The sequence below is a fragment of the Drosophila subpulchrella genome, chromosome X (assembly GCF_014743375.2).
Source record: "Drosophila subpulchrella strain 33 F10 #4 breed RU33 chromosome X, RU_Dsub_v1.1 Primary Assembly, whole genome shotgun sequence".
NCBI lineage: Eukaryota > Metazoa > Arthropoda > Insecta > Diptera > Drosophilidae > Drosophila > Drosophila subpulchrella.
Genome location: NC_050613.1, coordinates 21,397,771 through 21,413,300, shown reverse-complemented (window position 1 = coordinate 21,413,300; position 15,530 = coordinate 21,397,771). Strand labels below are relative to the sequence as shown.

The 15,530-nt window shown below is 42.2% G+C and overlaps 2 protein-coding genes across 3 annotated transcripts; one reads left to right on the top strand and one right to left on the bottom strand.

Moving 5' to 3' along the window:
• Positions 1-3,160: 3,160 nt before the first annotated feature.
• On the top strand, positions 3,161-4,687 carry LOC119557298 (achaete-scute complex protein T8). 2 transcript variants are annotated; one of them, XM_037870007.1, is made up of 2 exons: positions 3,161-4,012; positions 4,043-4,687. In XM_037870007.1, exons 1-2 carry the CDS (start codon positions 3,161-3,163, stop codon positions 4,685-4,687), a joined length of 1,497 nt encoding a protein of 498 aa, XP_037725935.1. The 2 variants fall into 2 exon arrangements, with proteins under 2 accessions (XP_037725935.1, XP_037725934.1); XM_037870006.1 differs by having other exon boundaries at positions 3,161-4,687.
• Positions 4,688-11,338: 6,651 nt separating this feature from the next.
• On the bottom strand, positions 11,339-13,623 carry LOC119556380 (cytochrome P450 4g1). The gene has a single exon (XM_037868552.1). It carries the CDS (start codon positions 13,519-13,521, stop codon positions 11,848-11,850), a length of 1,674 nt encoding a protein of 557 aa, XP_037724480.1. The 5' UTR covers positions 13,522-13,623; the 3' UTR covers positions 11,339-11,847.
• Between the last annotated feature and the right edge of the window lie 1,907 nt (positions 13,624-15,530).

Sequence of the window (15,530 nt, the reverse complement as noted above, 5' to 3'; positions counted from 1 at the left end):
CTGCACACAGATGCCGAATGAAGAAGGATCCTGAAGGATCCACTTGAGCCGACGACAAGTACACACAGGACATGAGAGGGCCCCAGGACTACTTATTCGTATACCCATTCACTCGGCGCCTTCCTCGGGTTACAAAAAATAATTTAATGAATCGGGAAAGGAAAGGAAAGGAATGGAAGTGGAAAAATAAAGGAAAAGCCAAGCCAATTTGATGGCTGGGGATCAAAGTCAAAGTGCTTTGAATGCTTTGCCTGATTGATTTACGATTGCCGAGTGTGAACCCGAAAAAAAGGGACGTGAGATCTCCCAGGATCTGTGTATATGCTTTCCATGTGTTTGCTCACCGCTTTCACTCCCATTTCAAATTTCACTCATCATCTATATTCATATTTCCAGCGCTCCCTTTTCCATTTCCCATTCAGGATTTTTTCCCATTGAAATCGATGCCTTCTCGAAATGCAAATAAGCCAGAAACCATCGGAGCGTTTGCCAATCCCAAGATCGAAATTAGTTTTTGTTTGCCCAAATTGTTGTATTTTCTCAAGCCGCCAAAGATGAAAGTCAAAATGAAATGGAGTTTTTAAAAATGGAATGCCAGGATTAGAATACAGGATGTTAGTTTTTCAGAGAGTGGGAGAAACTCATCAGTATGTCTAACATAGAGGGTTGTATATAGCTTTGAAAGCTTAATTTTAGAAATAAAGTTCAAATGGTTCCTCGAAAATAATAACCATAAATCAAAGGATCAAAACCCGTTCTTAGAAGTCGACTACTTAACACCCTATAAACACTTTTGCTCTAAAAGAATTGCCCCGTTATTATTTTATAATTTCAAGTTGTCCTAAATATTGAATATACCCCTTATATTTGTCATTACGAAAATTCCCCTAGAGATATTGTCAGATTTCTGTACATATCTCTACCTATCTGTGTGAATAAGAGAAACGGTGAATTTTTGGGAGAACCGAGCTGCATTAATGCGACTTTCAACCCCGTTGGGAATCAGACAAATTATAATTCAATCGGGGGTTGCTGAAAAGGCCACACAAAAATATTCCTTATTATTTATTTATGATTATTATTATTTTATTTTCTTTTTATTACAAAGCTCAGTTGGATACACAATAAAAAAAATTATATTATGGTTTGTAAAAAAGGTTGAAGTAAAAAAGTTACCATTCTTAATAAGGTGTTTTGTTTTCATAATAAATATTGGGTGTTTTTTCGCTTAAAAGAAGATTTACCAGCAAGCTATACGTTATGCCTTATATTATATTGAAGATTCTTCTTCACCAGAACTCATGTTAAGAACTTTACAGCTTGTTTAATTACTTTTGAGTAAATGAATAGTTTTTCATTACCAATTATAATCATTTTCAATATAACCATTTGGTACAACGTAGACAGAAGCTTAAAGCGTATCCCGCCTTTATAGCTTTTCCAACAATTTTCTCTCAGTGGACACGAGGGGCGTGGCAGGGGGGCGGCCTCTCGAAAGGCGTGTCGTGTCGCGTCGTCAAAGTGGGACGCAACCGAGTCAAAGCGTCGAGGACAACAAAGGACGCCGAGCAGCAAGGACTCCTCAGTACTCAAAATACTCCTCAGTACGCACAATCGTTGACTCCTTTCCTTTGAGAAGCCTGTCTGCGTTTTGCGAACAAGGTACGAGGATCGAGGATCGTGGATCGTCGGGATCCTGGATCAAAAACCGGTAGTCGACTCTGGCGAGAACCCCTTTTTCCCCCGTCGATGATCCTGGGCTCAAGTCCGTTTCCTTGAACCTTTCAAGTGAACTCAAGTTTATAAATTGTGCAGCAAGTACCACACACATACACTCCGCTATATACTCAGGTCTGTTGGAAACTACCTGAGAACCCGGACCGAAAAAAGTTTATTGTAGCACAAGCACACCGAAAACTAGTTTCCACAGACAGACCTAAGCTTCCAAAAAAAAAAAAAAAAAAAGAAAAGAAAAAAGAGATGAAAGAACTAGACTACTGGTAAAATTATTTTCCCACCAGACTAATTGCCAGAGATTTTTCTGCTCGACAAAGTGGGAAAAAAATAAGTAGCTAGAGAAAGGATGGGTGTTTTCTCACCCCTCGAAGGATTTGGATCGGCATCTTGTCAATTTTAATTAGGATTTATGGCCGAACAAATTCGCCAGGATCTTGCTTCTCGCCTTCTTTAATTTCCCTTAATTAGCCCGACAATTGGCAAATGATTTTGCACAATGCCGGTCCTGATTGGTTCTATTTTCACCAGCCAGGAGCTGGGAAATTCCACAAAAGATAGTCCTGAGACAGCCTTTCGATTAAGTGGAAAGTTAAGTAGAACTGACAGGTCGTTGATTCGATGATTTATTGTCGTTATGCTTGGAGGTTGTGTGGATTGGGAATAATTTCTGGGGGTCTGGAACATCTTAAGTGATATTTAAGGAATACTACCTAATATTCATCCAATATTTAAACTAAACGGAGCATTGCATAATCTTAAAACAGCAATCTTACGTGATCTATGAGGTTTGTGTGTGGGAAACCAAGGTGCTGATCCTCAGGTACACTTACTTTCGAGACCAGGGCTGCCAAAGCTCCCCTGGCCATATATGTTTATTACTTTATACATATATGGTTATTATTATATGCATATATCCAGAGGGGCGGTATATAAAGACGCTGTGTTGTGCTGTATGCCCGATAAATAAGGAGAGAGAGATCGTATCGGGGCGAAATCCACCCTTAAACCAGGTGGAGTTTTTGGCTCGAGTCGATCAGATGTTAGTTTTCCCAAAAGCCGCACTCTAAATGATATATACGGTAGAGGTGTGTGCGAGTGAGCGATCGAGGGAAGTAGACACCCCAGTGTAGGGGATGAAAAGTCAGGCCTTTTACATAAGGGATACGCAGGACCTCGAATACCTCGTATATTGTGTGTGTGTCAGTCAACGAAGTCACTTCCGTTGGGTTTGCGTTTTCAGTTCGAGTTCGGAGTTTCGGGGCACGCGACACAGAACGCCAGCAGCTGTCCTGAAGCAAGGACACACGAGAACCACACACATTACATCAGTCACCTTTCAACATTCGCCCAGGGAGCACACCGTGCTCCACAAGAAACCTACCCACCCGCACAACCCACACAAGTTTTGCTCCCCCTCCAAACCATGGCTGCCTTGAGCTTCAGCCCATCGCCACCGCCCAAGGAGAATCCCAAGGAGAATCCCAGTCCGGGACTGAAGGCCACCCTGAAGCCCTTTGGCAAGATCACAGTGCACAATGTACTGAGCGAGAGTGGCGCCAATGCCCTGCAACAGCATATAGCCAATCAGAATACCATTATACGCAAGATCCGAGACTTTGGTATGCTGGGTGCGGTTCAGAGTGCGGTGGCAAGTACTACCAATACCACACCGGTGCCCAGTCAGAGGAAGAGACCACTGGGAGAATCCCAGAAACAGAACCAGCAGAATCAGCAGCCCAGCGGGGGAAAAGCTTCAGTGCCCGCCAAGAGGAGCAAGACCAGCAAGAAACTGGCCGTGGAAAAGCCCCCGAAAACACCATCATCCATAACTCAACCCAGTAAGATCCAAACGGAACCCAGTTTGGGCACACCGGGTAGAAAGGGTTTGCCACTGCCACAGGCTGTGGCCCGTAGAAACGCGCGGGAAAGAAATCGCGTCAAGCAGGTGAACAATGGATTTGCCCTGCTGCGCGACAAGATTCCTGAAGAAGTTTCGGAGGCCTTCGAGGCCCAGGGCGCCGGCAGGGGGGCCAGCAAGAAGCTCTCCAAGGTGGAAACGCTCCGCATGGCCGTGGAGTACATCAGGAGTCTGGAGAAACTGCTGGGCTTCGATTTCCCCCCACTCAGCGGCCAGGGCAATAGTTCCGGTTCCGGCGACGATAGCTTCATGTTCATCAAGGACGAGTTCGATGGTCTGGATGAGCATTTCGATGACTCACTGAGCAACTATGAAATGGAGGAGCAACTGCCGCCGGTTGGCCAGCCAGCTTTGCCAGTGGAGAATCAGATTCTCAATCCTAATCAGAATGAGAATCTGAATCCCCTGCAAGCCAGCGATCTCCTGCCCAGCTTGACCACCCTAAATGGGATGCAGTATATCAGGATACCGGGGACCAATACCTATCAACTGCTTACGGCTGAATTATTGGGCGATTTGAGCCAGGAGCAACAGCAAGAGCAGCTACAACCAGGAACAACAGCTGCCTCCGCGGGGCAGTTATCGCGATCATCGCCCGTGCCACAAAAGGTGGCAAGAAGCCCCTGCTCCTCGCCAGTTTCACCTGTCGCCGCGAACGAGCTGCTCTTGCAGGCGTGTGCCGCCCAGCTGCAACAGCAACTGATCAAACAGGAATACATCAGCGGTGGCAACATCAACGGCAGCAACACCAGCAACACTTTGAGTTCCCCGCAGCAACAGCAGCAGCAGCAAGTTCCGATCCTGGGATCCTCGCCCATTTTACCCGCTTTCTACGACCAGGAACCCGTGAGCTTCTACGACAACGTAGTGCTGCCCGGCTTCAAGAAGGAGTTCAGCGACATCCTGCAGCAGGAGCAGCCCAACAACACCGCCGGCGGTTGCCTCTCCGATGAGAGCATGATCGATGCCATCGACTGGTGGGAGGCACACACGCCCAAATCCGATGGCACCTCCACCAATCTGTCCATGTAGCCAAATCCAAAATCTATCTCAAATCTCTAGAGCTTTCGGAATGCCTTAACAAAAGGTGCTGCCAGTATAAAATCAAGCTTATATTGCATACTTTCGGACAGCTTTCCAAAGTAATTTCGAAACCCTAGAGATATTTAACGTTTTTTTTTTTTAACCAAGCCTTGACTGAGTCATTGTGTAAATAGCAATCTAAAAAAAACAAAATGAGTCTAAGAACCAGAAAGAGTATGAAAGTCATCTAGTGATATAAACCAAATCGAAAGAACCTTCTAAGACCCAACCACAAAATAGTTAACCTGATAAAGAGCTAAATGTTGAGCCAGTCGTAGTTCGTAATCCTTTGCCCATTTTACTGTATTTTTTAACTGTGCTTACTAAGGAACCCAATTTTTTTCATAGATTTAATGTACGAATGTTGAGTTGATAAGCGATTTTATATATGTATGTCTCTGAATATAAAGCAAATATATATGAACATTTGTGAAAAATCAAACTAATTATTGTGATTTTTATTGGCCAAGTGAAAGGAAGTATTTGGGATTTTAAATATTTTTTTTTCAGCTTGTATATCGTTTTGAAATGTTTTCGTTGATACAATAAAATTAATCCTCATGAGATCAAACTTAGTTCCCATAGCTCTGATCCGCTGCCTTACGGTTTTGCATATCATATTGAGTTTCAAAAATAATGGTTAATGGCAAGCAAACATGCACATTCATCGGATCCAAAAAAAATGTGGAATGGAATCGGAATATCATGTTCATTTTCATAAGCGTCCATGCATGCAAAAGGACTCGCCGTCTGATGGATAGATAGAGAGCGAAACAAGGATACCCAAGAAATATTTGCATATATGCACTTAAAAAATTTAGTTCTCTGAAAATTAGAAAAGTCCTAAAATTTTTTTTTTTAAGATTCGATTTCGGAAATCAAGAAATACAATTAACAAGCTGTCTTAAAAACTATATTTAATTTGTCTTATAACATATATTCTTGTAAAACATTTTTTTTTTTGTTTTTTATAAAAAGAATTCACATTTGCAGAATGAATTTAACAAACTATTTTCAAAAAACGAACTTTCGAAAATCAATTTTTTAAGAAACAATCTATCTATCCTATATGTCCCATTATATGATTTCCTAGGCTTAATTTTTTTAGTGTAACATAGAGGGTAGCAGATCCTGCAAGGCACTGCGCTCCAGTGCCCCGATATGCTAATGAGCCTCATGTCCTGATAAATGACAGTGGCATATGAGAAATATTCGAATTTCGAATGCCGTAACCCTGCAACGTGGGAATTGAAAATGGGAACTGGAAATTTAAGAGTTATGCTGCAAGTGTTCGGGATTCGTTTGTAACGGTTCGGTTTGAACATGTGCCCCGATCCATAATGACACAAGTAATTAAAAAGTGCACCGAAAAAAAGGGGGAGGAGGTTGAAAAATTCTAGGGTGGTTGGGAAAAAGGGAGGAAAAGCCTTCAGGGTAAGGACTTTAGTGCATATTAATTAGGGATTTAACCGGGCAACCGCAAAAGCAAACAGAATGCCCTTAAAAAAGGGTCTGAAATGTCCTGATATCGAATTGTCGATCTTCAGATGGAATCTTTGATCGATTAGTTCATCTTAAAGAGCTCAAATTGTGTTTGGGATTTGCATAAATGTCTGAAAAAGAAAAAGAAAAAAGGAAAAATAGGTTAAAAAACAGAAAGGTTTTTTCAGTCATAAAGAAATTATTTAAATTTACAAACGGGAAAAGATTTCCCATCATCGAAAATGTCAGTCCCTCAATGATATCTCAAAAATTATAATTTATTTATACAAATTTTGGGAAATTCAGTTTTACATTTTGATCATCAAAATATATTACTTCTATTTATTATCATTTATTTACCAAAATACATAGGTCACTCTCTTTTGTTGCCACTTTCCTGAAAATATTTATAATCTCCAAGGAGATATATAAATGGAATATATTGGTATAGCACATACTTTTGGCATTTAGAGTAGCAAAATCTTAACTGCTCTCCTCATTATTTACAGGATATTTTCTCACCCTCACGCTGACTTGGCGCTAGGCTCTCCTGTCTGCTGGCTAATTGTATGCAGGACCTCATTGTCCTGTGCCTACGTGTCCTCGCAACTGTCTCCCCCTCCCTTTGCCTTGGGACATCTGCCCAAACAGGACAAAAACTGAGGAATAAACAGAAAAAACGCGCCAACCCAAAGGATATAGATGATGCAAAATTATCCAAGACGGCCGAACAATGAGGAAAATCAATTGAAAATCGTTTGGCCATTAAGAAAAGATGGCCTGTGCCAAAGGATCTGCCGGGAAGGAGAAGTGCATCTGCAGGGCCCCGAAAAATCGAAGAACCCAAACGAATCCGGGTAATACACTGAGAGAAAAGAAGGATCTTGACTTGTGAGCGAACTTTCAGATATAAAACTAATTAGGACTTGAAGTTTAGACATTGTGCTTTAAAATCAAGAACAATTTAACCTTGATTTTAGAATAGGAGCTCTCAACTTTATTTTTAAGCAAACTTTCCTAATTATGGTTTATTTTATTTTGCTGTGTGTATATGTTGGCCTGATCCCGAGCTCCTGAGTTCGCCTACAACCCCCTTTTTCCGAGCAGTTTCCAGTTTCCCAATCCAGGTGCAAAGGTATTTTCCTACCTTTCTATTTTTTGGTGTGATTGTGGTGGGTGCCCCGTTCACCGTTAGCAGTGAAAATCTTTTTCACGCACCGTTATAATTATTAAATATTGGTAATGCGACACGCCCCTTTTGCCGTACACCTTCGATTTTGGATCGGATTACGCATTTTTCCCGTTCGAATTCGGAAATCTATGCCGTTAGTTGGGTTTGGTTTTCTATTTTATACTATTTGGTGAATGCAAAAGGCTTAAGGGACAGATGAAATCTCAAAGGGATATGATGTGGCATGGACCCGCTCGTGTCCTTCGATTGGGGGATTCGGTTTCATAGCCCTGGGTGCCGCGATCGCTTTTGATTTTCCCCGTCGTTATGCCATTTGGGGTTACGCCCCCATATGTCACCATTGAATATTCATAAATCATTGCGAGTAATAATGAGTTATTACTATACGAGTACCGTCTGTTTTTTCAGTTCACTTTAGCGTGTGCGCATGCGTATACCGTTGACTTGATTGGGTTTCCCGTTGCTCGATCCTCCGATTTCTGGGCATATTGCATTACCATTATCCAGGCAGCCAGGTGCTGATCTCTGACCCGATCGAACACGAGCTGGCTGGTGGGTAAAATCAATTGTAATTGCGACAGATGACACAAGTTTCTTCGAGATTATAGTCTGGTGAATGAATAAATCTTGGGGGAAACACTCTATAGAGACAGATGTTTTGGGAGTAAATGTTATATTCATTAAAATGATTAAAAATTTAGTTTTGGCTGGATATTTCTGCAAGATTGGATGGCTGATTGAGAACCAGATTTATTCTTGTCTTACTTTAGTGCTTAAAGGATTTGACCACTTTTGTGAGTGCCTGATCCACTGAGCCACGCTGATCCTTTGTGGTCTAGTTTCATTCAAGGATTTCGTTTATCCAGTTTCATTCAGCTCTGATTTCTTAACCCAGTGCTCTCTGGCTCATAGATATTCTGCTCTGGCAATTATATACTACTTGCTGTGGCTTATAAAATTAACCGCAGCCTAAGCCGAGCTACTTAAACTTAAGCAGCTACTTATTTTCTATAGTACTCAGTTTTTTTCCTATCTATCTTCGAGTGGACGTACTTCAGTCCACAATGAGGCACTTAAGTGTGCGCTTTGTGGCTAAGACCCATAAGCGGTTAATCCAGCGACTGGAAACCAGGTCAAGAGGATAACGCTGGACAACAGTGGAGGGAAAAAATCAGGTTAACACTTTCTGGAACCGCCTGTGGTTCACCTAAGCCCCCCGCCCTCTATATATATATTTTCCCATTTTCCACTTCAACCAGAGATGATCTTGCGTATGGCTGCGGCTGACGGATCCGAGTTAATTTCATTCATGACTCGCGTCCTGGTTCCATATTGTACTGATCCAAACTATGTCATGCCATGCACTTAAGAAAATATTTAAGGAATTTTACTAGGAAAAAATTATTACTTGAGAACAGGCTTATATATAGATACATTTATAAATTTACATATAATACATTCAATAAGAGCCATAAATAAAAATATGAAGGAATAATTCAAGAACTTATAATGATTTAACAAATTTTGTACTTAAAGGCAAAGAAAAATAATATTTTATTTATTAATAATAAATTTGTAGATAATATTTACAAAAGTTGTCTTACATTTTCTGCAAATTTGTATATATCTTTTTCCTTTAAACCCCTAATTTTAGTACAACCCTACATAGTGTTTTTTTTTGTGAGTGGAGCCCCAAAGGAAAGGCATAAGGACAACACATGTGGCCTTCGTCGTTTTGGATTGCAGATTTGGAAGCATTAATTGAAATTGCTCCCCAGGCCTGGCTGCACATGTTTTCCTTTTCCAGGACATTTTCGAGATGTCACCGAATCCACGTGGGTCTCGTACCCTGTATTCCCATATACCATATATATATACATTCCCATGTTTTGACTAACGCACCCAGGGTGGCCACAGGGATTATTCTCCAGGATGAAGTAGAGTATTGAGTCATCAGAGGATCGATTGTATGACAAACACAATTTTGACACATTCTGTTGGCCAAATTCAATGGGCAGTGCACTCCAGGAAGCGTTTTGCAGACAGTTTTGCATTGATTGAGATGTCCTTGCACTCAGGTCCTTGTTCGATAATTCCCCGAGCTCTTTGTGTGACTCTATCTCTTCGCCCGAAGCTGTTTTGTATGCAACTTGAAGGCGACAAGGCTCCTGTGACTCAGGAGGACCCATCCTAACTAGCTGTGGGGTCCTTTTCGAGAAGCAGCTCAAGAAACAGCTCAATCAATGCAATTCCATCCCAAAACGCTCCAATTCTAAGCAATATCCTCCAGAAAAGAGAGAACACAACAAAAACCAATTCATTTAACAGTTCCAAAAAGATTTTCTAAATAATAATATAAGAGTTTTATATTTTTATGAAGTAAATAATATTGTAACCCATTTAAATATCACCTAGTCAATGTAAAACACATAACAGTATCCTATAAAAAATCCAAAAACCTTAAGAGCAAACATTATGTTTAATTTATTATCGATTTCCTCCCGAGCACATGCCAAAAGAATGGGATCAACCCAGAAAGGCCAATCAAACCATGCCAATCTCAAAAAGGTATGGTATAAAAACCTCAATTTTATGGTTACCACGTGGGATGCGATTAGAATTTCGGAAGAACCCAACCCACCAATCGGCGGTCATCAAAGGTGAGTCCTCGAGTGTCACGCATGAAGGACATATTCCCGTAGTTCCGAAAGGATTCCAATTTCGATGCCCAGTACGCCATAAAAAACGGAATGAATGTGCACAAACATCCGGAGGCCGAAGAACATTGGATTGGATTACAGATCCACAGGTAATGCCGCTATTTGCCTAGCGCAAAAAAGGACAATGACCAAACAGAATCGATGCGTATCGCTTGGTTTTTGGTTGTATTTTTTCTTCGGGGACCTGCTGCATGTCCTTTTTTTGATGTCGGCTGAAGGATGCTGGAGAAGGGTTCATTAATCGTGTGTTTGGCAACACAGGAAATGCGGAAGAAACCGAAAGGATTTCCGTTTCGTTCCGTTTCGTAATCCGATGCTCGTTAATCGAACGAAAATCGAACGGAAAATTGCAAAAGACCAAAAGTGAAAGCCGACTCCCAAGGCGGAATTCAGCTAATCAAAAAAAAAATTGGAGTGAGAATATCTGGTACTCTTCATAAGTACATCGTTTTTTTTACCGAAACCCGCGATAAACTGCTATCGATTTCGACACAATGGCATTTGCATTTGTCAGCATCGCAATCTGCAGCCGATTAATCGCATTACAAATCGCCCAGCGAATGAGGTGTCGACTTAAGATCAGCATAATGCTAACAAATACGAACAGGTAGGTACCTGATACCGCAAAATAAAGTAAAGAAACAAAATACCTCGCCAAGGACAGAGGCCCTGCATCAATATTTTGACATTGCCAGCGGTTTGCAAACTGCCGATTGCCTCGCATTAGCGCATTAACTCGATGATGGCAAAGGTCCAACAAGGTCTTCGATGGTCTTTCAGATCGCATATGGCAGAGGTTTTGTATAACGTGCACAGAAAGAAATAATATATTATTATATTAGTATCAGAAACACAATTTGCAATACTAAAATGATATAATATTAAAACCGAAAACAATACTGAAAAAATCTACCCCCACTATATTTACTCATCAAAGAAACATAGACATCTTAAAATAAGATCTGCGATTACCAAATAACACAGAACACCTTTTTTTCTAAGGTTACTAAAGTGAGTTTGTTTCGAGGAAATGTTAGGATTTCTTGTTGACCACTACATTAGGGCATCTTTCAATCTACAAAACTATCGAAGCTTTAATAAAGATATCCAAATGCTCAGATTACTTTAGATACTATCATATAAAATAAACCCCACTTTTAAGAAGAACCCCTTGCCATCCAAAAAAGAAAACATCTTCATTTGCAATTACATTTTTTTTGCAGCTCCATTGGCTACTTGCCTTGTCGTACATGTATTTTTCATATTTTTTGGGTTTCATTCAAACCATTTGACTTAATAAATACTAGAATAGAGCAAAAAAAATCACACTACATGGCTAGGAAAAAAAAGTGCAGATAGTGATAGAGGAAGAAATAATATAAAAAAAAGGTGAAGAGCACAAACAGTTGCGTTGAATAGTTGGTTAAAAAGGATATTGGTATATACGTATACATTATATAGGGGCACCACCCGCTAAAGACCAACAAACAAAAAGGTATTAATCATATAGAAGTAACGAGATAAGAAAAGAAAGAAAAATTGGTTGACTCTCTGGCTGGCTTGTGTGTGGGGTTCTTCTACGGTTCCTTCGGATCTAAGTGGGTTCGTCATCGTGGTTTCGGATCGGGATAAACAGCGGGATTCTTCATCTATGTACAGGGCTGGGTTCGGGATTGCGGTTCTGGGTTCTGGGTTCCTTAAGTTCCCTAATTTCCTTAAGCCACCGTGGCATACTGACGCTTCTCCAACGAGACATTGAATCCGTTCTCCAGCTTCAGGATGATATCGGCCTGCAGCTTGAAGTCCGCCTCCGTGTCGGTGGAGTGGACAATGTAGTTCCTCACAATGGTGGACAGGAGGACCTTCAGCTTCAGCATGGCGTACTTGCGGCCCACACAGCTCCTCGGTCCGGCGCTGAAGGGAATGAAGGAGTAGTAGTGCCTGTTGGCCATCCGTTCGGGCAGGAAGTTGTCCGGATCGAACTTGGTCGGATTGGGATAGATGTCGGGACGTCGGTGCACGCAGTACTGCAGCACAATGACGGTGGTGCCCTTGGGCACCGTATACGGACCACTGGCCAACTTGAGGTCATAGTCCAGACGCCTGGCGATCAGCGGTACTGGAGGGTACAACCTCAGGGTCTCCAGGATCACGCGCTCCAGATACTTCATCTCCATGGTGTCGGCAAAGGTGCAATCCCTCAGCATATTGTCACCGAAGATGGCCTTCTGTTCGGCAAAGACCTTGGCCTGGATATCCTTGTGGATGCCCATCATGCAGAGGGCAAAACTGGAGCCAGCCGAGGTGGTGTCGTGACCCTCGAACATAATGGTGTTCACCTCATCCATGATGTCCTTCTCGTTCCACTCGATATCGGGATTCTTGGCCATCTCGACCATGGCATCCAGGAGGGCCAATCGACGCTTGGCGCCCACATCGTTCTCATCGATGTCATCCAGATCGTCGCGCAGACCCTCCTTCTTGGAGGCCGGCGAGCTGGACACCGGGCTGGCGATCTCCTCAACAATCGCACGCGACTCCTCCTGGAAGTTCTCCTTGCGATCCTTGACCACCTTGCTGGTCATGCCCAAGATGATGTTCATCATGCGGTCGCCCTTCTCGCGCAGCTTGGTGAACTTGTAGATGGAGTCCAGGCGGTACAGAAGCTTCACCTGCCTCTTGTGGATGATGTCGCACATGTCGACGACGGCCTGGGCGTACTCGAAACTCTTGTTGCCCTCCGGCAGCTTCTTCACACCCATGGCGGTGGACAGCAGGATGTCGACGGTGGTCTGCGACATGTAGTCATGGACATCGAACGATTTGCCCGCCTCCAGGCCCATCCTGGCTACCACCGACTTGGAGTGATCGACGAATGTGGGCACGAAGCTCTTCAGAATGCTCTGGTGGAAGGTGGGGGCAATCATCTTGCGATGATGACGCCAGTGGTGTCCATTGCTGATCAGCAGACCATCGCCGAACCATGGCTTGAAGTAGCGATACTCCTCGGCCTTGGTCAAGTGCTGGTGGCCGCTTAGGATCAACTCGATGTCACTGGGATTGGTTAGGAACACCAGGAGCACGTTGCCCAGCCAGGCCTTCATCGTCTCACCGTACTTGTTGAGGTAACCCAAGCCGACGGCCAGGATCTCGGCATTGCTCAATCCGGCGGCCACATGAGCCTGTCCCAAAATGGGCAGCTCCGGCGGCGATGGAATGTTGGCCACCATGCGGTACTCCCGGCTATTCCGGCGCCAGTACTCATACAGGGCCATGGCCACCAGGGTGCCCACCAAGGTGGTCAGCATGGGGCTGAATCCCAGCAATGTCGTTGACGAACTGGCCGCTGCCGCCTGTTGCAGCGTCTCCTGCACCGTTTCCACTGACATGGTTGCTCCTGTCTCTTGGTTCTTGGTTCCTGATCCTCCTCTGTTGTCTTCTCAAGATGGCACTGTTGCTATTTCAGCCGCCAGTGCTCAACTGTGGATCACCATATTCCGAGTCCAGCGTTTTATACGGTCCCAGGGGTCTGGAGGCCACTGCCCAAAGTCAAGCGTATGCCATTCCGATTCCGATGCCCGTTCCCAGTCCCAGAAATTAGCAAACCAAATACCAGTCACGTACTCGCTTGGAGGCGATGAAACCTTTGGAACCCATGGCTGCACTGCGTCATTGCGCTCTGGTTGGATTTAGTTGGTCATGAGTGCACAGATGGCACAGTCCGCGGTCTCGAATTATCCGTTCATTATGAGTTTACCGAAATATTTTAATTATTCACCCTTCATGTGAAGTGATATCAGGGAAAAAACCCTCAAGATTCTTTTATTTTTTTAAGTTGCCATCGGGGAAATATATTTAATATAGAAAACCCTTGAAATCATAATAAGTTTATCTACCTTTGATGTGAAGTTATAAGAAAGAGGAATTCTAAATGTTTCCATCTGGAAAACATAATAACTTATAACTTATCCAAATCATAATTAGTTTACCAAAACGTTTAAATTATCCCCCTAAAGTTAAGTGATGTCTAGACTTCTATATCGAAGAAAAAACCTTTAAGAGAATTTTCCTATGGGTTTTTTAATTTTTTTAAAAAGTTTTTCATCAGACCATACCTTAATAATGTTGGTTTTAGAAATATTTTAGCTATACACCTTTTATTTGGAGTGATACCAAGACCACTTTCCCTTTAGGAAATATCATAAGCAATATTGAGAGTCACTAAAATCATTCATATTCTTTTTTGGTAAAAACGCAGGAACGTAAGTTTTCAGTGAAAACATCTTCAAAAGTATTTCTAGGCTTAGGTTTTAAATCTTTCTTTACCAGCAAAATTAGGGCAGTACGTTTTTTATGACTGCAAATTGTAACAATAAACCACTTTAAAAAGTATCACAGTTCAAACTAAAGTATGGGTTAATATTTAAATGTAATTTAAACAGGTTTCAATATTTTAGATAACCAGTTTGGAGTAATTTTTTTGGAAATACCAGAAACATTTGCAGGGAAAGTGAATGTGTCTACCGGCCCTTCAACCCACCCGCTTCCTGCGGAAGTGCGCAGGATGCCAGGATTCAGGACTCAGGACTCAGGTTCGGTTATATGCAAACCAGCCTGTGGAAGTTCGACTACCTGTGTTTCGCAGCATTTACCTGCTGGCAAACGGAAGTGGGTGATCCTTGCTCCGCTTCCTCGCCCTGTTTTTATATGCCATTCCCCTGTTTTGCTTTCGCTTTTCATTAAATTCAATTTCGGCGCTTTTGTCCTCGACACCTGAGCACAAGTATGCAAAAAGGGAAAAGCGAGTGGGTAAACAATGGGATGTGAACCACTGACAAAAGGAAGGAAGCTGTCGCTTTTACGATCCCCGTCCTGCGCATACTCCCGCACATTCATCATCATCCTGGCCGACCGATTGTTGTTTCGAGTGATCCTCATTACTATTTATTTTTATTTGCAATTGGATTATTTGTGCGCGTGTTCAAAGCGTGGTGGTAACCAACATGGGGTTGACCTATCCATTCATATTTTTTTAATCCCATGCATGTATGCAAAACATTTCACATTCATCTAGGTTTTCAATTATAGCTATACTTGGAAATTCCTATGGGTCAATTTTATTTCCAAAATGTTAAATTCTGGCACGCCTTTTGCAAAACTATCCAAGTTTTTCTCTCCCTCACTTTCACATTCTTTTAAAATTTATTTCATTTATTTATTTATATCCTAACGCTACAAATACTAAAAATAAAAATATATAGTTTTTAATAAGAAAGTAATGCTATTTTATTGACTATCAATGATTTTATGAAATTTATATAGTATGGTTATAAAATGTAGTTAATTTTACAGACTTTAATTATGTCTTATTACGTAGCTCCCAAAAATTTAAACAGCA